The sequence below is a fragment of the Sciurus vulgaris genome, assembly GCF_902686455.1.
Source record: "Sciurus vulgaris genome assembly, chromosome: 2".
Classification (NCBI taxonomy): Eukaryota; Metazoa; Chordata; class Mammalia; order Rodentia; family Sciuridae; genus Sciurus; species Sciurus vulgaris.
Window position 1 is genome coordinate 191,474,544 of NC_136462.1, and position 25,755 is coordinate 191,500,298.

General features: G+C 50.2%; 1 protein-coding gene across 22 annotated transcripts in view; it reads right to left on the reverse strand.

The window, feature by feature from the left end:
- Positions 1-25,755, reverse strand: part of ZMYND8 (zinc finger MYND-type containing 8) — a 105,638-nt gene that overhangs the window by 43,997 nt on the left and 35,886 nt on the right. For 16 of the 22 annotated variants that reach the window (XM_079127924.1, XM_079127925.1, XM_079127921.1 and 13 more), the window contains 8 exons: positions 20,916-21,134; positions 17,964-18,077; positions 15,649-15,741; positions 14,066-14,153; positions 11,700-11,755; positions 9,070-9,147; positions 7,397-7,512; positions 1,846-2,327 (listed from right to left, as the gene is read on the reverse strand). In XM_079127924.1, coding sequence (XP_078984050.1) covers positions 1,846-2,327; positions 7,397-7,512; positions 9,070-9,147; positions 11,700-11,755; positions 14,066-14,153; positions 15,649-15,741; positions 17,964-18,077; positions 20,916-21,134 — 1,246 coding nt within the window. The other 6 variants (XM_079127914.1, XM_079127912.1, XM_079127909.1 and 3 more) reach the window with 3 other exon arrangements.

A 25,755-nucleotide genomic window follows, 5' to 3' on the forward strand; every position in this document is an offset into this window, starting at 1 on the left:
TACACACCAACAGGTTTTATCTCACTACAGCCCCTTATGTTAGTATCAGTTAACGTCACTTCATCAAGAGAACAAGCAATTTAAACACAGGAGCTTACACATTTCACTTAGCGGGGCACAAAGCTGAGTTGCAGATCCAATACCTAAAAACGGAACCAGGTGTGACAGAGGCACCACGCTGACAGCTCAGGCGACAGGGGCCGGCACAGTGGCCGCCAAAGCTGAAATGTCACCTTGTCCAAAGCACATGCTCTATGAAAACTAACAGGCACGCCGTCCAAAGCTGTGCACCAACTGCACACGTGTGCCACTCACTCTACAGAACAGCCTCATGGTTCTACAGAACCATGGCAGCCATGGGTGAAGTCCCCTGAGATGGGCCACACTCATGCGTGGCAGCCATGGGTGAAGTCCCCCGAGATGGGCACACTCGTGCGTGGCAGCCATGGGTGAAGTCCCCGAGATGGGCCACAGTCGTGCATGGCAGCCATGGGTGAAGTCCCCGAGATGGGCCACAGTCGTGCATGGCAGCCATGGGTGAAGTCCCCGAGATGGGCACACTCGTGCGTGGCAGCCATGGGTGAAGTCCCCGAGATGGGCCACAGTCGTGCATGGCAGCCATGGGTGAAGTCCCCGAGAGGGGCCACACTCGTGCGTGGCAGCCATGGGTGAAGTCCCCGAGATGGGCCACAGTCGTGCATGGCAGCCATGGGTGAAGTCCCCGAGAGGGGCCACACTCGTGCGTGGCAGCCATGGGTGAAGTCCCCAAGATGGGCCACACGGCCTGGGTGTCCCTGTCTCCACCGTTCTCAATGGCCAGCTGCACAGAAAGTCCTCTGTGTCCACGTCTCAAGGCAGAACAACCAACAATGCGAAGACCACAATTCAAGAAAAGTAGCAGAACTACTTCCTCATGACAGCAACGAAATTCATAAATGCTTCACACCTGATGGAATTCTGACCGGGAAGGAAGAAATCTTCAAGTCACCATTACTTTTCTCCCTTTCAGCCAGCATTCCCGTTTGCATGGGTCTGACCCGCAAGGGCATCTGCTCAGGAAGCACCCGGAGGAACAGCAGCCAGCACTGGCCCCCTGACTCATCTTACCCTTACAGGAACCCCCGAGGAACGCCACTGAAACCCTCACGTTACAGAGGGGAAACTGAGGCATAGTGACCTTAAGCACCTTGCCCAAGCCACATCGCTGATGAATGGTGACGGGAGACCAGCCTCATATGCTCTTCTCTGAACGTCAGAATGTCCCTAACAAGCAATGCCACCATGAGACAGGCGACCCTGAAGGAGCAGAACAACTGAGGGAGACCCGCAATGACTGCTTCGTTTTCTTTTTGACTTTATTCCACTTTTTTTAAAGTGGTGCTGAGGCTCCAGCCCATGTGCTAGGTAAGCGCTCTACCACTGAGCCACACCCCAGCCCCGCGATGACTGTTTACCTGACTTGTCTCTGTAACATGTGCATACTGAAGGCGAATGTACTGAAAAATAAACTAATTAAAGTCCCTGGGGCAGCACAGGGTTAAGGGGAGTTTGCTGTGATGCGTCCAAGAGGCAGTGACGTCAGAAGTGAACTCTAAAGGATTTCCGGCCATCTCCACCCAGCTCTGGGGACAAATGCTCATCAGTCTTTTGCAAACACTAGTCTCAGTTTTAGGCCCCAAAGGGCAAGGACTGCATCTAATCACTCACTGCAAACTCGCTCCAGGGAAGCAAAACTCCCCGCAGCGCCCACTGATTGCCACAGGTTCAGGTGCTGGGGCCCAAGAGCAGCAGCGGAAGCCCTCCACACCCCGCAGCCTCCGGTCCCCTGTCCCACCGGGGGCTGACCTGTGCTCTTATCAAGGAAGTCCATGGACTCCTCGCTGGCACTGAAGTGGCTGGAGGTGGTCTTCTTCTCAGGGTCCTGCTCCACGTCGGAGCCCGTGTGCACAGAGGAGTTGGTGCTCATGGGGGAGCGTGGCATGTCCGACAAGGAGATCCTGCGGCCTGTGCCCCCGCTCAGCATGGGCTTGCTCATCAGGATCTTGGGCGACGCCGTCATGTCGAAGTTGAGCTTGACCTTTTCCTGCTTATCTATCTTGGCGGTGCCTGCGCTGGGGTTGGTGGGATCGAGCAGCATCTGGTACTGGCTGTTGGGCGTGTACGGTGTCCTGAATGGAGAATAATTAAAGACCCCGAACTTCCTGCGGATGTTCTCCACGTACACCTCCATCTCTTGCATGGCGCTGTTGAAGATGCTTTTAGTCTTTTTCACAGAAAAGGGAATTTCTTTAGACATGAGGTAGCAATTATTTATTGGAACCCAGGCCCTGGGAGGGCAAAAGAGAAAAAGAGTTCAAGTCGAGTTTAGTAATTTGCAAGACTGTTTTTTTTTTTCTTTCTTTCCTGAATACAAACCAAATTAGCCTAGCATGATTGCCAAGATTCTTAAATACTTATTCTCTTTTTAAATAAATGACTTGGTTTCAATGTTTAATTAATGATCCACTTAACAGGCATGTTCTGCCCCAAGGACAGAACATGAACAGCAAAACTTAGCAAAGATATTAAAAGGCTCGACAGTCTTAGTCATTTTAATCCATTAAAAAAACAATAAATCCCCTCTGGTTTTCAGCTGGTAGAGAATTTAGAGAGAGAGAGAGAGAGTTACTGCATACTCCAATACACCTCCAAAAAGGGTATTCCCCAGATCTCCCTCAACTGCACACAGACACAAACAGCTTTCTGTTCTCAATGCTAGCCTTTTTTTTTTTTTAAGTATTTTAGTTGTAGATGAACATAGTACCTTTAACTTAATTATTTATTTATTTGTTTATTTATTTATTTTTTATATGCAGAGCTAAGGATCAAACCCAGGACTTCACACGTGCTAGGAAAGTGCTCCACCACCAAGCCCCAGCCCCCCTCTCTGTTCTTCTAAAAGGGACGAGAAGGCAACTTTGGAAACCCACATCCCTAGAAGGAGGTGTGCGTTTGTGAATGTGATATACTTTGCAGGGAAAATCACTGCGAAGCAGCCCTCTAAGCCTTCAGGTCTGCAATCACCCACCTCCGGCTCCCGGCCAGTCCCATCTTCCCGCATCCACGCCCACATCCCAGCACGCTCTGCACAGACCCCTGAGAGCAGAAATACAACAGGGGCTGCTTTTCCAGAAGCAGCTGCAGGAGGGGGCCTGGACACACAGCCACTGTGGGTGATGGCGGAGCCAGCACGGGGACATCCAGAACATGGCTGGCAACACTCTTGATGACCAAGGCCCACACGGTCTGCAGCTGCTGACTGGTGGGAACGTGCTTCTCTAAGGAATCCTTTTGGGTTTCAAGCCAGGTATAAACCAACTGGGTGCCGGGCAGGGGACGCCTGCACCTGCTCCAAAGGAGAAAGAGGAACCGGCTCCCTGCCGTCCGGAGCACAGAGAGCACAACCTGGACCCAGCAGCACCCAGCTTCCCATGCTGTGAGAAGGAGCAGGAACCGGGGCTGGGCTGGGATCAGTGGTGGAGGGCTCGCCTCGCATGTGTGAGGCACTGGGTTCCGTCCTCAGCACCACAGAAAACTAAATAAAACAAATATAAAATACATGTAAAAAGAAGCAGAAAGCCCAGGCTTCCAGCACTGCACCTCCGGCCTCGTCAACAGGCAACACCAGATTCCTGTACTTGAAGCAGAAATCAGGTTCGTCACTGGGGGCAGAATTTGGCACTCAGGGTGGCCGAGTGCAACTCCCGGCTTTGGCAACACTGGACCATGACAGAAACCAAAGTGAAGAACCCGAAAACACCCAGCTGTCCTCGGAGGGCCAGAAATGACCAGCATCCCCTATGTCTTAACAGTCTCCTTTCTACTGAGACCTGAAGACTCGTCCCCTTCATGAAGGAGGAAGGGCTAAGAGGCCTGTCTTCATCCAGGGGCAGGGAAGGGGCGGGACAGGATGGATCTGAGGAGGGTCTCCACGTGGGAGTCAAAAGGAGTGGACCTGAACCAGGGCCAGGCGTCAGCAGGGGCTCATGAGCCTGCAGCCACATCTTGTGAACCTGGTTCTCCCCAGACTTTTACCTGACTTCAAGTACACAACTCTCTCCCGAGTTCTCAGGTGCCTTCAACGGGGCCTTGGGAAAATGTTTATTTCCCTCAACGCAAGCCAAGAAAATATTTTAAGGGAAATTAGATTTGCTTTACCTATAAAGTCTCTGGGAGTGGACATGTCACGAGAGGTCCCGCAGCAGCACCCAAAGAGCTGGAGTGCTAGAGCCACACTCTCCTGGTTCCAGCTGAGTCACCCCCAGCAAGGAACTAACCTCTCTGGGCCTCAGTGTTCTTATCAGCAGAACAGATAACAGCGACTTTCAAAAACAAAAACATATACAGGGCGCAGTGGCACATGCCTATAATCCCAGCAAGTCAGGAGGCCGAGGCAGGAGTTCAAAGCCAGCCTCAGCAACTTAGCAAGGAACTCAGCAACTCAGTGAAACCCTGTCTCTAAAATAAAAATATAAAACAGGTGGGGGATGTGGCTCTGTGGTCAAGTGCCCCTGAGTTCAATCCCTGATTCCAAAGAAACAAAATAAAAACATACACAGGGCGTGGTGGTGCAGGCCTGAAATTCCAGTGGCTCGGGAGGCTGAGGCCAGAGGATCCTGAGTTCAAAGCTGCCTCAGCAATTTAGTAAGGCACTAAGCAACTCAGCAAGACCCTGTCTCTAAATAAATTAAAAAATAGGGCTGGGGATGTGGTTCAGTGGTCAAATATCCCTGAGTTCAATCCCTGGTAACAAAAAAAATAAAATAAAACACTCCTAAAACAAAAGAAAAAGAAAACAAAAGAGTGCCTAGTGCCCAGGCAGTACTCAATTGTCAGCTTAAAAAAATTCTGCAAGTGTTTAATAAAATAGTTCCTAATTTTTTGTTGTCATCTTGTTTTCTTTTTTAGACAGATCCTGATACGTTACCAGGCTGACCTGGAACTCCTGGGTTCAAGACAGACTCCAGCTTCAGCCCCAGGTAGCTGGTGTGGCAGGTGTGTGACACCACTCCCAACTCGGGTCCTAAATTTTTAACTTAAGTTTTGCTTGTGTGGGTCTATGGTAAAAAACTAAAATTAAAAATTTAAAAAAAAAAAAAAAAAAATGAGCAAATTCTTCTAAAACACAAAAGGCATGCACGAGACTCGAGAACATGCCTGGATTCGAGCAAGAGGCCCAGGCCCACTGCAGCACTGACCAGCCTGACGGCAGCCTGCACGCCACTCGGCCATCCTGACCTAGTTCACCTGGACACAGGCAGGCTCCTGCTCGGCTCCACCACCCCCGCATGAGCTCCCTGGGCAGGGGACGGTGGGTTGGCCTCCGATGCACCTCCAGAAGCCATGCTTTGGGGTCTCACCCCAGCAGGCGTCCAGGAGCCTGCCCACGGTGCCTGATCCTCTGGGAGGCAGGAACCTTCCCAGGAGCAGGGACCCCTCTGAGGAGCACCTCCCGGCAGACCCTGCCCTGGACTCCAAAGCTCTGCCACTGCAGCACTGTAGGCTGTCCTTACCAAACCCCCTCCTCAGGCTCCTCCCACCAAATTAAACCAACAGGGCAACAGAGTCGCTCTGCGGGGGTAGAAGATGCTGGAGGTGCAAAGAGGGGTTAGGAAACTCACAGACTAACTGAACAGCTCCATGACAGCACCCATCTAGGAGCACAGACTGAACCTGCAAGCTTTGCGGAAACAGCCTCTGTCCATAAGGTAGCAAAGCCCACGCTTCTCCTTCCTGCAACCTAAGACACTTTTAGTGGCTGACCGGCAGGTAAGGACCAAGAGGTCTCTGCGGGATGGTCCCAGAAGAGGGAGCTGGATTACTGACTCAGGTCCTGGAGTACTTAGTGCATGAAGCAAGCACTCTGCCCCCAGTACCCACATTCCGGTACCGCTCTCGCGCTATAAAATAAGAACCCTAAGTCACCAAGACAGCTCGCATTCACCATGTCTAATAAAGTTGTGGGCTAAACAGCCTGCTGTGGATTCTTCCAGCTCTTCAAATACAAAAACCAACTCGTGCCTTCCCGTGCGACCCATGTCCCAGCACCCTGTTATAATCACACACCATGCAGACCCTTCCCTGCCTGAGCAGCTGCTCTGGATGCCCACTCTGCCCAAAGCTTTGCACCAGGCCCACCACTACCTCCTGATCTAGATGGCAAGCCCACCTGACCATCTGGGTGCAACCCATCTTCCCAGCCAGGAAGTCTGCCTGCCTGCTCACACCTGCCTCCCCAGCACCTAGCACCCAGCACCAGCCTGCGCAGGCACCCAATGCGTACTTCTTTGAATGAAGGTTTCATAAAAGAATTTCAGGAAGATTTCCAACAAGAGCCGTTAAAATCCAAATATGATACTTCCTAGCAAACCCAGTCCCCTATCAACGAATTTCCATCTGGTCTCCTGACAAAGCACTGTTGGGATTCCTAATAAGGAAGTGGATTACTTTGGAATTCACACTGTTCTTTGATCTGCAAGACCTCAAGCAAAATTTTACAAAGAGAGCAATATTTAAAAATATAAACTGCATTTTCTGTGTGGGCTCTAACTTGCGCTCCTCGTATTTAAACAGGCTCCCCTATGTATTTACACACTCTCCATACTGCTGGGGAGGGGGCGGTTCAGAGCGTGCCTCATTTAACCTGCTCACATCACTTGCCAGGAGAGGACCCCAGCTCATCTCTGTCTACCTGTTGTTCTCAAGCGCACAGGGGCTCTGCCCTCAAGGGAACCACTATTAGCTGAAATAATTCACTTCACAGTGTGTGGAGGAAACAGGGAGGGCAGAGGCTGGGAGGGGAGGCTCACACCTGTCAAAACAGCAGCCCCTGGTAATTTCCCACGTTAGCTACGGAGAAAAGGGAACAGGAGGGGACTACCCAGCATGATGATAAGAGATTCATTTACTGGCAATCTGGGAAAATACATCTGATCCCTGAAAGCATTATTTTGAAAAGCAATTTGCACAGAGATTTAATTTACTACGGGAAAAATAAAAAATAAAAAGAACGGCAGCACTTAAAATAGCCCTGGAACTCATTCCAGCGCCAGTTAGATCAACAAAACCACTCAAGTAAGATTATTTTCTAACATACCTGGAAAAAAACGGAAGCCCACACATTATCGGTATAACACAGCACAGGAAAATATTTTCAACTACGAGATCAATGGTTGTTATCATGACAATAAACAAAATAACAGTCACACCAGCTACCAATAAAAGGAAGAATGTGCTTTTAAAAAAATGGTAATAAGAATAAAAATAATAGCCATACCCTCCACCTCTTTTCTTATCCAATGACAGTATCAAAGGTTCGGGTGAAGCTACATGTTCAAAGCCTGTTTTTAACTCCCACCTGTCGTGTTGTCCAAAGAAACGGGCATCGACCTGCCCATCTTTATCCCTCAGGGCTTTTGCAGGCCAAAATGGAAACCCCTTCAGTTTTGCCCAGACCAAAGGATGTGGATTGCTCTAGAAGAAAAACAAAATCAGAGTTTGTACCCATTTGGGCAGCGAGACACACTTCACAGCTGGGGGGTGAGGCAACAGGGAGCGGGGACCACGGATGGCAGGAAGTTCCAAGCAGGGCCTGCCCAGGTGGTACTCCCTAGGAGGTGTGGCCACACTACCTGACAGAACTGGGAAGGGGCTTAAATGGGGGGGGGGGGGGGTGAGAATCGAATGCCAACAAAACTAGGCTGCGGTCCTGACTCGCCGTCACCTGGACAGCCATGAGCAAGGCACCGGTCACCTCCCTGCGCAACACAGAGCCCCAAAGCCCAGTGTGAGCTAGAACACACCCTGTGCGGGCACAGAAGGCCGGCAGAGGCTGCCTTTGTTCTTTAGGCGGCTCCCCAAGGCCTCGGCTAGCCAGGTGTTTATTTCCAAAGGCCTGAAGGACGTAAGGCACACTTGGATTCCTGGCCTCACTTGCCCAGTCATGCCCCTCCTGCCTCCCTCCCCCCCACACTTCTCTCTGCGAAATACTAGTGGGCGGGCACAAGGCCGTGGCTTTGACCCCTAGCACCACAGACAAAAAAATAAACACCAGCTTGGAAACTCAGATCCATGGCAAAAAACCAAGGTGTCCTGCAAGAACCATGATTTGGTCTTTCCATGGCTGCCACCAGGGTACTCTGTCCTTCCAAGGAAGATAAGGCCACACTGGGGTGAAGACCTGACTTTACCTGGCATCCCATGCCATGACCTCTGTCCCTGAGCTGGCATCTACTCTGCCCTCGTCCTTCATGAGGACAAGGTGACTGTCACATAAAATAAGATCGATGCCCTCAGTGAAGCAGTTGGTGTGAATGTTGAACTTTTTGGCCTGGATTGTCTGCAGAGGCCCCTGGCCAATGTCCACACCAGGAGCCGCATTTGCAAATTGAGGCTGGTGGAGGCGCTGCAGCTGCAGGTGACCGGGTCAGCAGGAAGTCCCAACTCTCCATCCCTCCACCCCAACTGAGAGAAGAAAGTGGGAACAAAGAAACCCAGGAGTCCAAAGATGGTGAGAAGTCCAAAGATGGCACAGGCTTTGGTCTTTTTGACTAAAGCTCTTGGCACATGTTCAATGAAAAGTTGAACTTGCTGATTAGAAAAACAAACAAACAAACAAAAAACCACGATGGACTGAAGAGTCTCTAACATTATTCCAGGAGAGTATTTGTAAACCTCCTGAAACAGGCCCAAGACGAGTTATAAATGACACACTCGTGGATATTCATGTGAATCTCACATTATTTCACGCTCCCTGTGACCCGCATCCCACACCCACCCCCCCCACCGCCCGCATCCCACATTCCTGCCGAATTCCCTTCAACTCTGCGTTCTGCAGTTTTCCCGGATTAACTGGTTCTAGCACGTGAACATTCAGCCCAGGAGGATTATTCCTCTCCTACCTGGGTTATTTTATCAGTAAAAGCACATTAAAACTTCATCCAAAGGTTCACCTCCTAATCCCCCTGGAGAAGGCTCAGCCATCAAAGGTAGAGTTCAGAAAACGAAATAAGGAAAGTAAATCCAACTTACACAAGGCTCACAAAACCAGTTATCTCGTTTTTGGCAAGCAGCTAGATAACATTCTGGACATACTTCAATTTCATTCATCTGTAAAACAAAAATACATTAGAAGACATCAACCGGGAGCCTCGCATCTAGGAGGCCTTCACAGATGCTTGATGGGTTTTTTGTTTTGTTTTGTTTATTTTTAAACTGTTTGTGCTTTTATCTGGATGTCCAGGGGCTTTTCTGTTTGGTGGTCGGGTTGGTTGGCTGGCCGGCTGATTTAGTCTACCGTAGGGTCCTCGCTGTATTGCCCAACCGGCCCTGAACCCTGGGCACACTCCTCCCTCCTGAGGAGCTGGGACTGCAGGCTCACACACCCCGTCAGCTTGAGATTTCACTGATTTTGGCCGCAGAGGGAACACCTTGGAGAGAGAGCCATGTGGCCCCACTCTCGCACTCTGGACCAGTGACACACTGGCTTCCCAGGGCAACGTCCCCACACAGCACCCAGAGCCCCCGTCCAGAGACCTCCCTGCACTGGGCCCCCGGCTCGGGGAACACTTGGCCAGGTCTGCAGACATGCACCGGGCGGCCCTGCTGGAACCTAGGACGTGCAGGACAGCTCCCTCAACAAAGGCTTCCCTGCCCCCACATGCCAGCCGTGCCAACCTGAGAAACTACCAACAGAACCTAAAGGCCTGGTGCAGCCCGGCAAGGCCAAGGGCAACCTGGCCTCAGCCCACACGGCCGAGCTCACCAGGTACCAGCTCTGCTCTCCAAGCCCTTCCGGCCACTCGGGCCCCCACGCACCATGCTGCCCTGCTATCCTCTCTAGAAACATGGTCCCTAGCCCTGTCACTATCCAGTGACGGCAATCCCAAGACCCAACAGCTCCTTTACCACCCGTTCCCGGTGAAGACAGCACACATCTCTAGAGCAACTTCCTGACTCAGTGCACCGCCGGGAAGCTCCTCCGTCTGACTTCGGATTCCACCCTTTACTAGCTCAGTAACTGGGAAAAGCTGCTCCTCTTCTCTGATCCTCCCCTCTTCCTCGGAAGAAAAAGGCTGCCATCAGTACCCAACACACAGCGTTCATAAAAAAAACTAAATGACACAAATGACATAGCAATCCACACAAGCTGAGCGCTGTCAGACTTAGAGTGCAGTGGTCTGCCCAGTGTTCTACCCACATCAGCTCAAAATGCCCAGCGAGGGGGGACTTTTGTTATCACCATTTTTTAGGAGGAGAAAATGAGGCCCAGAGAAGTCAGTTAACCCGCCCAAGGGTCACAGCACCCAAGTGGCTGGGTGAGGAAGTCAACCCAGGCAACTGGGCTGCAGGCTCCCCCTCGGCAAGATGAGCCGCTCCTGCCTCCCAAGGTCAGCAGCCCTGTCGTTCCTTATTGCCTATCACCATGCCAGGCGCCCACGTATTCTCCAAAAAACTGACTGAACAGGTGAACAAGGACGGAAGGGAACGAATGGAGGGATGCAGCTTCTCCTCCCACCCTCTGCTTCTGGGCTCTCCCAAAGGCACACAGCCAAAAACAGTCCGTCGCCACTGGTCATCCAACAAATGCAGACTGAAGTCACAGAGAGAGGCACTCTTTCTAATGGCCACTCTGGAGGGACACCACCCGACCAGTCCTCTCCAAGTTGCTGTGCAAGGTACACAGCTTTCCGGAAGACAACCAGAAAACACCTACCTAAGCCTTCACCATGTTCACAGCCTCTGACCTGGAAACGGTGTATACAAAAATTGTGCAAAGCAAACCATCAGATGCAGAAGGGGCACCCCAAGACTGAGGGGCAAGGACATGCGCCATCACCTTAGGTAAAATGCTGAAAAAACCAGGTTCCACCTAAACGACTGGAAGGACTTATTCAAAAATGTCCGTGGATACTACATAGCCATGAAAAACTCAGTTCTTCCCGTGGGTTTAATTACCCAGAAAATAGAAAATACTCAAACTTGAAGTGAAACAGCAGTTTATAGAACTCTCACTTCCTCTCTCTGTAGACAGGGAGACACATGCAGACATGGATGGCAGCCAGGTAGGTTCTCTTTAGGAAGGAAGGAAGGGAAGCCCAGGGACAGGTCTCGGTGTGTCATCTGTACACAGGTGACGAAGAAGGCCTCCCCTGGCCACTCTGATTGCCATCTTGTCCCCCTACATGGATCACAAGCCCAAGAGGTCCACCACACCCTACCACCCAAGCTGCAGGGTTCTGCGGGCGGACAGACTCTCCTGGACAGCTAGACACCCTCCAAAACCTTCCCCTGTACATCAGAACCCAACCTCGTCGTCTTCAGGAGGACAGAAAGGAGACCGACCCCAAGCCGCAGACTGCGCAGCCAGGGCCAGAACTGGTGAGCTCTAGCTACAACCCGGAAAGTTCAGGAGCCCAGCGGGGACCACGACTTCAGGGAGCAAACTACAGCGCTGCGTCTCCTCCCCCGGGTCACTGGGAGAGGAGGCTGTTCACCACAGATGCCCCTCTTTGTTGCCTTTACCTCCTTCAAGAAAGGGGGACACCGTCTGCCCCTCAACCAAACCCACAATCACCACGGCCCCCCACGAACAGACACAGCGGCTGCGGATCCCAGCACCCCGCTCCGGACGCACCTATAGCTCTGCGGGAAACACGTACCTCGTGCTCACAGATTTTGATGACTACTTTTGCTATTTGCGTCAATTTGTGATTTCCTAAGGGAATAAGAAAAAAGGATTAATTCTACCGGAAACACTGTGACGCCCCCCCTGCAATTAGAGGTCCACCGACTACCTTTTAACTCACTTTCCTACACCAGTTTCCCGAAGTTTCTGGTCCCTAACGCCAGTCCCAATGACTCACCCACCAAAACCAACCAGTCTCTGACCCCTCAAGGTCATCTCCAAAACTGAGCAACTTCCGTGGCTTTCCCTGGGTCGTGGATTCATATTTGGAAAAGGGTTTGGTCTTCCACAGGCTCAAAAGTCCTGGAGAGGAGCCTTAATGTCCCCATTTTCCCAGACTGCAAGCAACCCAAGAAGGAGGCACGGACGTCACCAAGTTGGCTGTGCCAGGGGCTTCCGAAGAGTCCTCCAGGGGCCACACGGGAAGCAGGGATGAACGTCGCCTACTTAGCTCCTAAGCCACGGTCAGGTCGCTCCCACCAGACACTCAGTAACCAGGCGAGCACGGGACCAGGTCTAACCCAAATCCTCACCTTTGCACTAAACCAGAGGATGAGATGGTCGAAAAGTCACGTTTTCTTTGAACTTTACGGTATTTGGAAGGTTTACATTTGTTGACAAAGAGATTTAACACACACACGAACACACACAATACCGAGATATCCGGCTTGCCTTGAACTTATTCAGTCTGATGACCCTGTAGCCAACAAACCCAGGAACTGCCCACAGTCCCCTGTTCTCTACCACTTCGCCTTCCCCGTGACTCACTCACTCACTCATGCGGGGACGGGCCCTTCTCTGTGAGAGAAAGAGAACAGAATCTTTACGTTCTCCCCGTCCAGTGCCTCTCCTCTCCCTGCCCCGCCGCTGAGGCGTTCATGGGGCAGCACGCATGCTCACAGAACGCTGGCCAAGGGTCTACACTTGGCCCCGCATATGCAAGAGGCAGGTCCACCCTTGGAGGAGCCCCTCCGGGTGCAGATATCAAGCCATTACTAACAGCACCACTCAGAAAGTGTGGGATGCCACCAGACTCGGCTCTCAACTGGCTGGCCGTGAGAGGCTAGAACTAAGCCACCGCGGACCCCGCGGCCTGGGGCAGCAGGGAAGGATAGAAGATGAAGCACAAAGAAAGCCAGGAGGTGGAGGGGCGGAGTCACTGCAGCAGGCAGCACCCAGCACAAGCACTAGCCGACCTGCAGACCAGGGCACGAGGTGGGCAGAACACAGACCCACCCAGCCAGAAGGCGGACAGAAGGCCACCTCAGGGAAGGGGCCCAGAGGGAAATAAGATGGAAACTCCCCTCCATCCTGGCCACAAGCCTCCATCCTCTAAATCCACAAACACACACCTGCTGGCACTTAATCCAGAACAGGAGGAACTCCTGCAACAAGCAACAAAACAGACAGTCCAGCTTCCCACATGAACAAAGACTGGGATATTTTACCGGCAAATACATACGTGACCATGAAGTACATGGAATGATGGCTCAATGCCTAAGTCATCGGGAAAAGGCAAATCAAAACCAGCGTGACAGACAAAATACTTCACGTCACCCAAGAACGGCCAAAAGAGCAGTAAAAAGACAGACACCACCCGGCTGGGGCCAGGACGTGGGACCTGCCTACGGGGCGCTCACTGACTCGACCCCTGTGCAAACACACTTTGACAAGGGTGCACATGAAGCTGAAGAAGACCCCCTGGATGACCCAGCACCACCGAGGCCGTCCGCCAAGGGGAACGAGCACACCTGCCCAGGCGCAGGGCACAAACAGTCCATGGCGGCTCCATCCATGAAAGTCGCACACAGAAACAAACCAAAGGTGCACAGCATCAGCCAGGTGAAGACATCCACCGCGGCCTGCCATGAAGAAACACCACCGTGACAAAGGAACAAACTGACCGAACAACAGACGCGCCAAATCCCGAACAGCAGGGTGCGCCATCCAGGCGTGGAGCGCAGCTCCACCAGCTCCCCGTATCTGGGATTCTAGGCCGCGTGAGGGACGGCAGAGCCGGAGCAGAAAGGGGCAGGTGGGGATCAGAGGGCTAGCCCTTCCTTGGGCTGTGCGTGGTCATGCAGCTGTGGGAGTCACTGAACGTGCACACGACATCTCTGCGCTCCACTGCGTACGTTTCTACTTCCCTTCACGGAAGGAGTTTTGAAACGACAGTGAGTGGCGGCCTCACCAGGCGCGACGTGCCAGCCCATCCACACGCAGCGCTCTCGGTCCCCCGGAGCCCTGATGCTCGACTCTGCAGCCTGATTCTTCCCGAGGACCAGCGAATGTGCGCCAGGCACATCGCGCCCTTTCCCGGGAACCGTCTGGGCCACTCACCCCCGTTATAAATGATGCAGTTGTGCAAGATCCACTTGGCGTCAGCCAGGAAGGCCTCCGTGCAGCCATACATTTTCTTTTTAGCATTCTGGGAAGAAAAGCCACGGAGCACAATAAGCAGCAAGTCCACAGAGCCCGGGCACCAACTGCGTCCTCATGGCATTTTCTCAGCATCATGTGCCAAAGTAATTAATGCTCTTTGACTCATTTCTACCCTAGGAAATAATGCGCCCGTCGGATTCATCACAGGAACTTGGATTTTCTTCTCGTAATGCTGCGGTCACTTATTAAGCAGCTCTTTCCAAGAAGAGGACGATTTCTGCGTTTGTTTAGTATTTATTATAGAGTCATAGGCCTCCATAAGCCTTACGAAGACTCAGGGAAGCACTTATCATCACCCCACTTTACCAAAGGGGAAACCGAGGTATCATAATGTTAAGAAACGGCTCCCCAGAGGGCAGCGGGCTGCCGGCTGTCTTTTTTGAGTGCCTTCTTAGTCACACCAGACCATAAGGGCGCGTGCGATGTCACCAACAGACTGGATGTACCGTTCACGGACTCTCGATGGCAGTATGGTGGGGCCACTGGGAAATGAACCCAGGGCATTCTACCACTCAACTACATCCAGTCCTTTTTACTTTTTACATCATTTTTGAGTCTGAGACTCACTAAGTTACTGAGGCTGGCCTTGAACTTGCGATCCTGCCGCCTCAGCCTCCCAAGTCACTGGGATTACAAGCATGCGCCAAAAGCCCAGCAATGCATCCTCTTCAAGGATGCCTTTCATTACCTATATTTAGCTGCTAATGGTTTGAAATCAGCACCATGATTCTGTGCACAATCTAAAATGTTATGAGTATCAATTTTCACCATGAAATTTTAGCAAAAACTTTTTTTGGGGGAGATGGGGGTGGTTTTACCAGAGATTGAACTAGGGGCACTCGAGCACTGAGCCACATCCCCAGTCCTACTTTGTATTTTATTTAGAGACAGGATCTCACTGAGTTGCTTAGCGCCTCACTAAGTTGCTGAGGCTGGCTTTGAACTTGTGACTCTCCTGTCTCAGCCTCCCAAGCGGCTGGGATTACAGGCGTGCACCACCACCGCCTGGCTAATGTGACTTTTAAAAACACCTTCAGGCATTAAAGAAATAGCCTTATCAGTTGAGAAGCCAATTCTAAGAAGCTACATCCTTATTGCTAATCTGGAGGTTTCCCAGATACTTAAATTTTCTCTTCTTCCTTCCTGCTGCTCTCATTAGCACCTCCGCATGAAAGAGAAGAGGAAGTAAGGCGCAAATCAATCAAATCACTAATTCTTAGAAGTATGACTCTTTCAGGTAAAAGCTGGAATCACTCCCAGACGTGCCGTGAGTAGATCTCTCAATGCCCCAACTGCAGTCCTTGGAAGAACGTTACAGAAGAAAAGTGAGAGGAGCGAGAGTTCTTCTCTCCAAATAAAACCAGAGCAGAAAAAGGCAGGGAAATAATCTAACTTGAGATAGGACATGGGAAATGAAGGAGATGCTTAGGCATCTCCACAACTGTGGGCTGGAATAGCGAGGCTCTGGGACGGAGGCCAACCTTTTCCAATGTACAAAGGTCCATGGGATGGAAAATATATTCCGCGTAGTCGGGATGCTGTTCCAACGGAACGGGTTTCTGGAATGCATCTGTCTGTAAGAGAAAAGGGACACATGCACAGGCTTGGAAGACCACCCAGGGACCCAACACAGGGCTCCAAGAGCTGAAGGGAAGGCTCAGTTCTAGAGGGACCCACGGAGGACGACAGAGGAAGCTCCACCTGGCCCACCGTTCATGCTGCCTGGATTGACAACCCTGGGCCCACATGAACTTGCTTGGGTTCTGATATTTGCTTTGCTTTCAATATACACCCAAGTAGCAGGTTCTGTCCTCTTCCAATAAGGTTGAGAACTGCAACACACTGTGGGTCGCTTCAGAGCTGGTCCTGACCCTAGAGGTAGCCATCACCAAAACTGACTTGAAGGTGAAATGTGTTTACACCTGAAGATGACACACCAGATCAAGTCCCTTGAGTGCCAAAAGATGTTTTTGACACGGTGGAAATGTAGACAGCGAGATTTCATCCCTCCTTTGAGAGGTCAAATTGCCTTCAGTACAAGGACTGCAAAAAGTTTTCACCTTCATCCATTTGCTTAAGCCCTACTTGAATCAGCTCAAGATGCAAAGCAGCGTGTGGCTGGGTGGTATTTACTTAGCAATTTTTTAAAAATCTGAAAGATTTAATTAAATCCCAAATTATACCCATGCAAAGAATCTGAACAGGTTTCCTTTTGCATCTGCGTTCACTTTAATCCAGAATCAAAGTTTGACCATTATAAATTAAAAAGATGCTTCAGGGCTGGGTGTGGCTCAGGGGAAGAGAACTTGCCTGGCATGTGTGCCAGGCCCTGGGTTCCAGCCCCAGCACGGGCATTTCCACAAAATTGGCAACTTTCTGCCATGAATGACTTTACATCCAACAGTTCAGTGTGAGAAAGCAAAGCACTCTTCTATTTGCCCTTTGGTTTATAATTCGACAATTGACAAATCTACATCATCGATTCATTTTGCAAATGGTCGCATTCAATCACTCCACAGTAAAAAAATATTACAAAGAAATTTTTCTTTTTTTAATGGTTCCAAGGATTGAACCCAGGGCTTCTCACATACTAGGCAAGCTACAGCCCCAGCCCAAGAATTTTTTAACCAAACTGAGTCTATTAGCAGTTTTGTTTCCATTGATTGAGATTTTATTAAAGAGATAAACAGGTAACTAATTTAATATCTAACTGACATGCCTTAAATTTCATCATAATAAATTTCAGAATATCTCAAAAGTTTTATTTTATTAAAGAAACAAAACCACAGGGATTACTAAAAACCCTAAGATACTACATGTCTGCATATTCATTGACTTATTAGCAAAATGAAGAATGACACAAAAACCACAGGGTACTTTGGGGGCAAATCAGAAAGGAGGATCCCCATTCTTAATCTGTACGGGGAAAAAAAAGTCATAATATGTCCATTGTATTGTCATATTTTCTTTTTAAATTTTGTAGTTGTACAAAATGGACAGCATGCCTTTGTTTTACGTTTTTATTTTTTTTAATGTGGTGCCCAGTGCCTCACAAATGCCAGGCAAGTGCTCTGCCACTGAGCTACAACCCAGTCCCTCTCACATTAGTTTTGAAACAAGATATTCTTCTGCCATCTTCCTGAAAACTATCATGATAAATATACACACCTAGGGCATGGCGGGCACTCTCAGCTGGGGTGCCAAGTGAGGGCACAGCCCGCCAGCCAAGTGTGGCAATCTTCCTCTTGTACAGTTTCCAAAAGAGGCAAAGGCTGTACGGCCAAATTCACTTCAAAATTGACAGAACTAACCAAATTCTCGCCCGTTCTGGAAATCTCCCAGGTTGAATTTCACTTCAAGATTCCATCACCAGACCTTAGTTATAAACCAACTGGGATGCCCTCCACTCTCAGTGGAAGGGAATTCCACCAAGGCCAGGGGAAGCAGCATGGAGCTCCTCCCTGGCCAATGGGCTGGGAACTCTTACTTCTCAACCAATCAGGATTTTAAGCACCCTGACTGTCCAATCAGGATTTTAGGTCCCCCCTGACTGTCTACTATGTTATCTCCTGACTAAACTCCTTTGGGACACAGAGAGCTCACTAGAGAGAATTCACTGAATGGCAACGTACCTGATTTCCAATTAACAGATTTTAAAATTTGGACACACAAGAACATCCCAAGAGCAGGGGCAGGTATCTGAAAAGCAAGCCGGCGAGGAACGGAAGGATGCTAACAGAACTAAGCGAGAGTCTTAGCTCCATGTACACTTGTATCGGCGGATCTTTCCTCTTACCCCTGGCTGTTTCATTTTCTGAATGGCAAACTTGAGCAGGTAGGACAGCTGTTCAATGGTGAGCATTGTCATGGCTTTGCTCTGGGTCTCGATGCACTCTGCTACTGTAATCTTCTACGAGTCAAAAATCACACACACATCCGGTTAGAGAAAAGAAAACCACGAGCCCCAGGTTCATTCTCCTTCTACATTTGTTTTTAAACACACATAAAAAGCGATTCCCATCTAAAACAGAATAGTTGTTTCCCTTGGCAAGGGCTCTGATCCACTAGACCATAATGTACTGGATCTGTGGGTTAGACATTAGAAAGCCACCAACCCACTGATTACCTTACAAGGAAGTGTTTCTAGCTCAGGGAGACAACAGGATCCGGGGAAGGTACAGGAAGACGGGAATCTGGAAAAGGGTCCTTGTCACAACCTTGGTTCTCAAGCAAGGGATGTGAAAGGGAAGGTCACCAATGCATTTGGGGTGATCTCCCAAGATGAACTCTCATCAGCTGCTCATCTTGAGCCTCTTAAGGCTCTGAGCTACTGTGCAGAAAACGGGCCCAGCACCATCTCAATGACGACATCGCAGACGGCAAGAGACAGGGCTCCCTGCAGGAAGAATCCAGAGGTGGGAGTGGACTGATATTAAACAGGACCTCGTTCTCCATCAGCACTGATGTAAACCCACTTGGGATTTGTGGGCAAACTTCCTAAGGGGCAGAGTCTACTTGTCTATTCCCACCGGGAAGAGATGTCAAATAAGGAAAAGTCCCATCAAAGAGGACACAGAGAAATGATGGAAAGCAGATTCCGCCATGGGAATGTGACAGCATATCTCAGGGATTCAGAAGATCCGTGCACTGGCCAGCAACACGGAGTTCACATGCCATGAAATGTTGCTCAACCATCTGTGAAAAGAGAGCTGAGAAGTCTTCTTCGATGAGTTTGGACTATTTCCGTTCTTCGCATCTCTGGGAACCCTCAGATGTGTCTGGCTGGCTGCTGAGGTGCTGAGGACAAGGACCACTAAAGAGTCACTAGGAAGCTGGAAAGGGTGCATGATGACACAGCTAACCGCTTGGCTACCAGAGCCTGAAATGTGTCGTCCTCCCAGGAGTCCGCCTTCCTGGTGGACCCTGGAAGAGAGTCAGCCCTGGAGCGTGCACGCAGAACTCCTGCTTCTTTGAATTCCAGTATGTTGCCAGGTTCCACCCAAGGAGAACACTTGGGTTACCTGCCCAACCGTCCCTCACTGCTTCCCACCCCCTGCTCCTTCCTCCAGCTGACACTGCCTGGCTCCCACAACACAGGAAGTGCTACAGCAAGCATTTTCAAGCCCCTTTCGCACAGGAACTGGGGATCTGAAGCTCACCCATGAGGCCAGGGCAAATCGGCTGGAGAGTGAGGATAAAGTGCTTCTGCTTGTTGATAAGAGATGCAAGAAGAGCTTTCCTCTTAGAGGACTTTGTCTGCCCACACATGCCACTGGAACCCCAAGCAGTCACCTGATGGCCTCGCGGGGGACACATTGTCCCAGGATGAGGGGGGAAGAGCCTGTCGGGGAACCGCTGGGGCTGGCCCTGTCTCTGGGCTCTTCCCACACGTGATGACAACAAACCCCCACTGTTTCAGGCACTTTACAAAGAGGCGTCCCTGGCAGAGGAAGCAGCCCACAGAAGCCACTATCTGTTCTGCAACCTGATGAAACAACTGGGACAAAAGGAAACAGGTGGAGGCCCGGGTCTCGCGCTGATGCCGCCAAGCAAGATCCAGCTCCGGACGCTGCGGGCAAGCGCAGCCCACCTCGCTCTCCACGGGCGAGGCACCCCCGGGAACAGCACCCCCGGGAACGGCACCCTTCCAGCCCCCGCCGTCACCACCCCGACGCCAGGTCACGTTCCGTCCACCTCTTTTCTGTTCTCCTTCCCTGCACGGAAGTGGTTCCAGAGGCACCGTCCTGTCACTTGCGTTCTTTTCTGCAGAAGCCACCGGGCAGCCCCTCCACTGCACACCAGAAAGCGTCTTCATCTGAGACCTCATGCCAACGTGCCTTGGAATCCAAGAGACAGCTACACTAAATGACCGTTAGATGACACTCTTCTTTTCGGCCTTCGAAAGAGCATCCTCGTCAGGAGTTGCCAAGAACAGAAGCCGCCTCAGAACCAAGCAAGTCCTAGTAACTGGCCTAACAGGGAGCGAGTAGCCCGGGCTGCCTTCACCCTGCCCTGGACCCTGCGCAGGTGGCTCCCTCGGCCTGCAAGTTGCCCCCAGACGGCTGCAGGGCCCACTTCCATCCAGTCTTTCTCAAGCCTCAGGGAGGCCTTCCAGGGACACCCTGCAGCTCCTGAATTTCCTACTCCCCGTCTTCAAATTGGACTTTTCTTCGACCTCATTATTAGGAACTTTATTTTTATTTTTGTTCTTTTCTGCTAAAAAGAATATGATCCGTGCCTGTTTGGAGGCACTAGCAGATCCCCCTTGAGAAACACTTGTTGCATGAAAGAATGAATCAGAAGGTCACCGCTCAGAACACAGGACCAAAACCAGTCTCCCCAGGTCAGCTGCTGCTGCTGCTGGTCCCAGGATGCAGCGGGACGCATCCAAGAAAGGGAGAAGCTGGCTGGCAGATCTTTTCCAACTGGGTAAACTGTTACGGATTTAAAAGTTAACGTGTGAGACGCTCACTATAGAAGAAGCAAAGAGAGCTGCAGATCTCAAAGAGAATCAAAGACTCAAGAAGAACCAAAAACAATATTCCACGTGATCTTTTCTCCAAGAGTTGCAGGATGGCAAGCAGCACAGGTGCCGGTACAAAATGCGGGTGGCCAGGATAGAGCAGGGGGCAGGGAAGAAACTTCTCTTTTCCCTTTATCTGAATTATTTGAAAATTTATAAGTCAAAGGAAGAAAGAGAAAAGAGAGGAAACGAAGCAGGTAATGTATTCATTCGTTGGGAACTAACCTCACATTCAGGACAAAACCAGTCCCCCTCTGGTTCCGATGTCAGTCTCAGACACTTAGCGTGATAAACCCGGGGACAGAGCTCACAGCAAAGGACTTGGCCTTCCCGGTGACAAACCCAGCAGTAGAAATCATTCCGTCCATCCTGCGGTACAACATCAACAGGGTCTGTGGTGAGTGGCTGCTTCATATAGTAAAACGGACCATGTCTTAGTTCTGACTGAAATGTAGGCAAGAAAGACAGGTTTGGTTTCAAAACAAATGTGCATTCTCAACAGGAATTTGAACAAGTACATCAACAACAACACAAGAAAATTACAGCATTTCACACATCTGCTAAAGAGTCATGCTAGCTGGAGTTACTCCACTACACAGGACATTAGCAGGTCATTACGTGCTATGATTTTTCCCCCTCCCTCCCATTTTAAAAGGCCATAGACTGAACACTAGTATCTCAGAGTCACTAGGCGGCCCTCACATTCCTGGGTTCAAATTTTAACTACCGCTAACCAGACGCATGACCTTGAACATGTCTCCCCACTGCTGGGTCTGTTTTCTCATCTGTAAATTGAAGGTAAGGGCACCTAACTTCATGGGATTATGCAGTGTTAGATGAGAGGCCATAAGGTGTGCATTTAACACAGAGCCACCATTACCAATGCTGCTACAGTGGTCAAGAGCCCAACGTATACACAGGTTCACATTTACAAAGCCAACAGAGGGTGGTCATGTGGCCTGGGATCCTTCACCCCGTAGGCATTTGGAGAACTCAGCAATTGGATTCAAGTTACCAAAAAATGATCTTCCATTTTCAGAGCCACCCCCCAATGCACAAAGTACTCTTGAACCAATGAGAGCCTTCCTAAAGCCACATATCTTGAACATTTCCTGGGGAGCCACACTCTTCATGACAAACAACATAGGAAGGAAATGGGTGGTAGAATCATGGACGCCAGGCCTCTTCCCATCCCACAACGTCAGGAGAAATGTTCCTCCAGTGAGGTTTTCTAGAACACAGCAAAGCCATACTCCAAACACATAAAATCACTCAGAAGAAACTCATTAGGACTCTACCATGGAATCTGCTTAAAAACTATGATAAAGCATCAAACAGCCTGGTAACTAGCGGTATGATGGAGAAGGCTTGGCACACACCTATAATCCCAACCCAGGAGGCTGAGACAGGAGGATCTCAAGTTTGAGGCCAGCCTGGACAACTCAGTGAGACCCTGTCTCAAAATAAAAAATAAAAAGGGATAGGGATGTGGCTCAGGGATAAAACACCCCTGGATGCAATGCCCAGTAACACCAATAAATAAATAAATAGTCATATCCCTATTACCTACCTTTGAATAAATATCGCTGTATAACAAGTTTTTTTTGTTTTGTTTTGTTTTTTATTTTCTGTCATGGTTTTCCTCCAGAAAGATTTCATACATTAGTTGGGTGGTATTATGGATAAGAATCATTTTTCCATTACATTTTCTAAGTGTTTATTTTTGGTACATAAAAAAGTTACATTTTTAATACTGACCTCATGTATAAACAGCTCTAATAGTTCTCTGACTGAAAATCATGTTATTTCTTAGCAACATCAGTGTTGACTGCTCATGACTAATACCTTTCCATCACTTTGGGGGATGGTGGGGTTTGCTGCGGGTGCTCTTTTGTGCAGTGGTAAGGATCAAGACCAAGGCCCGTGCACCCTGGGCATGCCACTCGGAGCTTCACCCCAGACCTGCTTTCCTTCCTTTAAGGGCGAGGACCTGCAGCATGCTGACATTGCGGGCACCCCACGTCTTGTCCCTGGCTTTTTCTTGAGGTTTAATGTTGTCACACTGCCTGCTATTTCTACCCCTCCTTAACCAAGAGCCTCACAGACCCTCATTAGGCAGGTCATTGTCAATCAGCCTCCCTGGCCCTCCCTGCTCCCAGTCCCACGGGTAAAAGGCTGCTTCTAAGAGTGAATGCAGAATTCTTCGGCCCGGTATGATTTCCTTTCCAGACTCCGCTGACCTCTGAGCGCAGGGCAAGGACTCACGCCTGGTCCCCGGGCTCCACTCAAGACAGAACTCGTTGGGGGGATTCGGATGGTGTAGGGACTTCCCCCGACAACAAGCTCGGGAACGTTACTTACTGCAAAATGTTGGAAGGGAAAAAAACCTGAAAAGTAGGAAGACGGCTGGGGACCTCACGGGAGGGGCAAACAGCGCCTGGAGCAGGTTCTCCATCAGCGCGAGCGGCGGGTGGGGTCAGCAGACTGCGGAGGGGGCTTCCTGTGCACCGCGGGCTCTGCGGCAGTGTCCCTGGCAGATGCCAGGACACGCACACATAAAACGGTGACGACCAACCATGTCTCCAGGCATTGCCACACATTCCCTGGAGGGCAAAACTGCCCCGGGTTGAAACCACTGGTACAGAAGGTCTGTGTCTGCTGGGAAAATGGGTGGCGGGGTCCTCGGGGAGGAGGGGGGAGGGGGAGAAGAGGCAAGTTGTACATATCAAGCAGATAGAGCCATTTCTACCCTGAGTGGGGTCTCCTGAGGTGCTGGTATGGGTTTGTAAGATAAGTCACATTTCCTATGCCCAACTCCCTTCTAATGAGAGTACATCTGGGCAAGGTGGTGCGCTCCAGCAATGCAGCAATTAGGGAGGCCAAGGCAGGAGGATCAAGTATGAGACCAGCATCAAAACTTAGCGAGACCCTGTCTCAAAAAAATATAAATTTTTTCTCTTTTTTTTGTTGTTTTTTGTTTTGTCTATTGTTTATGCTTTTTCTTATAAACCCTTGGGTCAAGAGCTGACTTTCAATAGATCGCACCAAGGAAGCTACTCTGCTACCTACAAAACCCCGACCCAGAAGCAGGTCATCTACCAGTGGTTTAGCGCCAGGTTACCCGCAAACATGCGTTGCGTGACAGGTGAGAGGGGGCCCTGTTTCCCAGGGCAAGGGGCTCTCCGCACCAACCTGTCCCAGCACTTGGCAGGACATGCCCCATGCGCAGACACAAGGCGGCCAAAAATTTTTTTTAAAGGGTAGGGACTGGGCACAGTGGCGAACACCTATAATCCCAGTGGCTGGGGAGGCTGAAGCAGGAGGATCATGAGTTCAAAGCCAGTCTCAGCAACTTAGCGAGGCACTAAGCAACTCAGTAAGACCCTGTCTCTAAATAAAGTACAAAATAGGGCTGGGGATGTGGCTCAGTGGTCAAGCGCCCCTGAGTTCAATCCCTGGTAACAAAGAAAAAGAAAAAAAGAGTTTGGACCAGGCATGATGGTGCTGGCCTGCAATCCCTGTGGCTCGGGGAAGTTAAGGAAGGACAATCGAGTTCAAAGTCAGGTCAGCAACTTAACGAGGCCCTAAGCAACTTAGTGAGACCCTGTCTCAAAATAAAACATAAAAAGGGCTGGGGATCTGGCTCAGTGATTAAATACCCATGGTTCAATCCCCAGTACCAAAGAATAACGACGATAATAATACAAGAAAAGTTGTTAAGTTCCAAGTAAAACTGGAAGGATTCAATATGGCAGCTAATCTTGCAACCAGGTCCACTGTCAAATACAAGCCGGGTCTTTTTGTTCTTTTTGGTCTTGTTTTTTTGTTTTCTTGGTGCTGGGGACTGAGCAGAAGCTGGGTTATTGATCCTTCAGCACTAAGTTTCTCTCGCCCCACCACCCTGGGTGGCTGTCCCCAGAGGATCAGGGCAGCCAGGCTGCGCCCCTCTCCAGATTCCTGGAGCAGCCTGGGGTGCTGAGAAGCAGCCACCTGGTTAATCTCCTTGTCAGATACTTTCCTTATCTGCTGCTTGTAAGTGTTACCTGCTCCATAAAAATAACCCGATAACAAACATGGAACATTTTTAAAAGGAAAAGCAAATCATTTCAGGCAAAATGAGTTATGATTTTCCTCCCCTACAGGAAGCAGCCTGATAGCAAGGCAGACAGGTTACTACCTGTGTTACCATGGGATAATTACAGGTTGTGAGAGAGAATGTCTATTCTCCTGCCCTTCCACAGCCTGGCATAACCAGACGAGTGGGAAAGACCCATCCATTCACTTCTCAGTGCATACCAAGCGCGGGCCAACACTTTCTACAAAGGGTTCCGCGAGAATGGTAAAAAGAGGCGAGCCTGGCAGGCCAATCGGTCTCTACTGCAAGTATTCAATTCTGGCCCTGTGTTGCAACAAGACACACAATGCACAAATGGAATGTAGCAGTGTGCCGATAAAACTTTATTTATAAAGTTATTTATAAAACTTTATTTATAAAAACAAGTTCCTGGCCCCTAGGCTGTTGTTAACACCTAGCCTACATCAACCAGAGATTAGGTGCTCTGACTGTGCGCCAGGCCACGGTGTGGTGGATGGGGAGGCCACAGACTCAAGCTCCTACAGAGGGCACTCGGGGAGCACAGATGAGTGACAGCAACCGGATACCAGCTTTTGTCCTGCATTTGGTGAACGCGTGGGTGCTGACTACAAAGTATGCAAGTGCCACACAGCCCTGGAACAACCAAACCCTGGAGTGAGGAAAACTGTATCCACCTGTTAGCGAGTGGAATGGAGGGGAAGGGCAGAGCCCATGCCAACCACGGGGGCCCCGACAAACGTCTCAGCAGCTAGCACACTGCCCAGTCCAAGCAAGGACTTCCGTGAGACGGGCTGGTTTGTGTTTTTGTGGGTTGAGGTTTTTCTATCTTATTTTCTTTTTTGGTGGTAGGGAGGGAACCCAGGGCCTCCTATATGGCAGGCAATTTCTCTACCACTGAGTAACATCCTTAGCTCTTCTTAAACTCCCCTTGGGGCTGGGTGTGCTGCAGCACACCTGTAATCCCTGAGG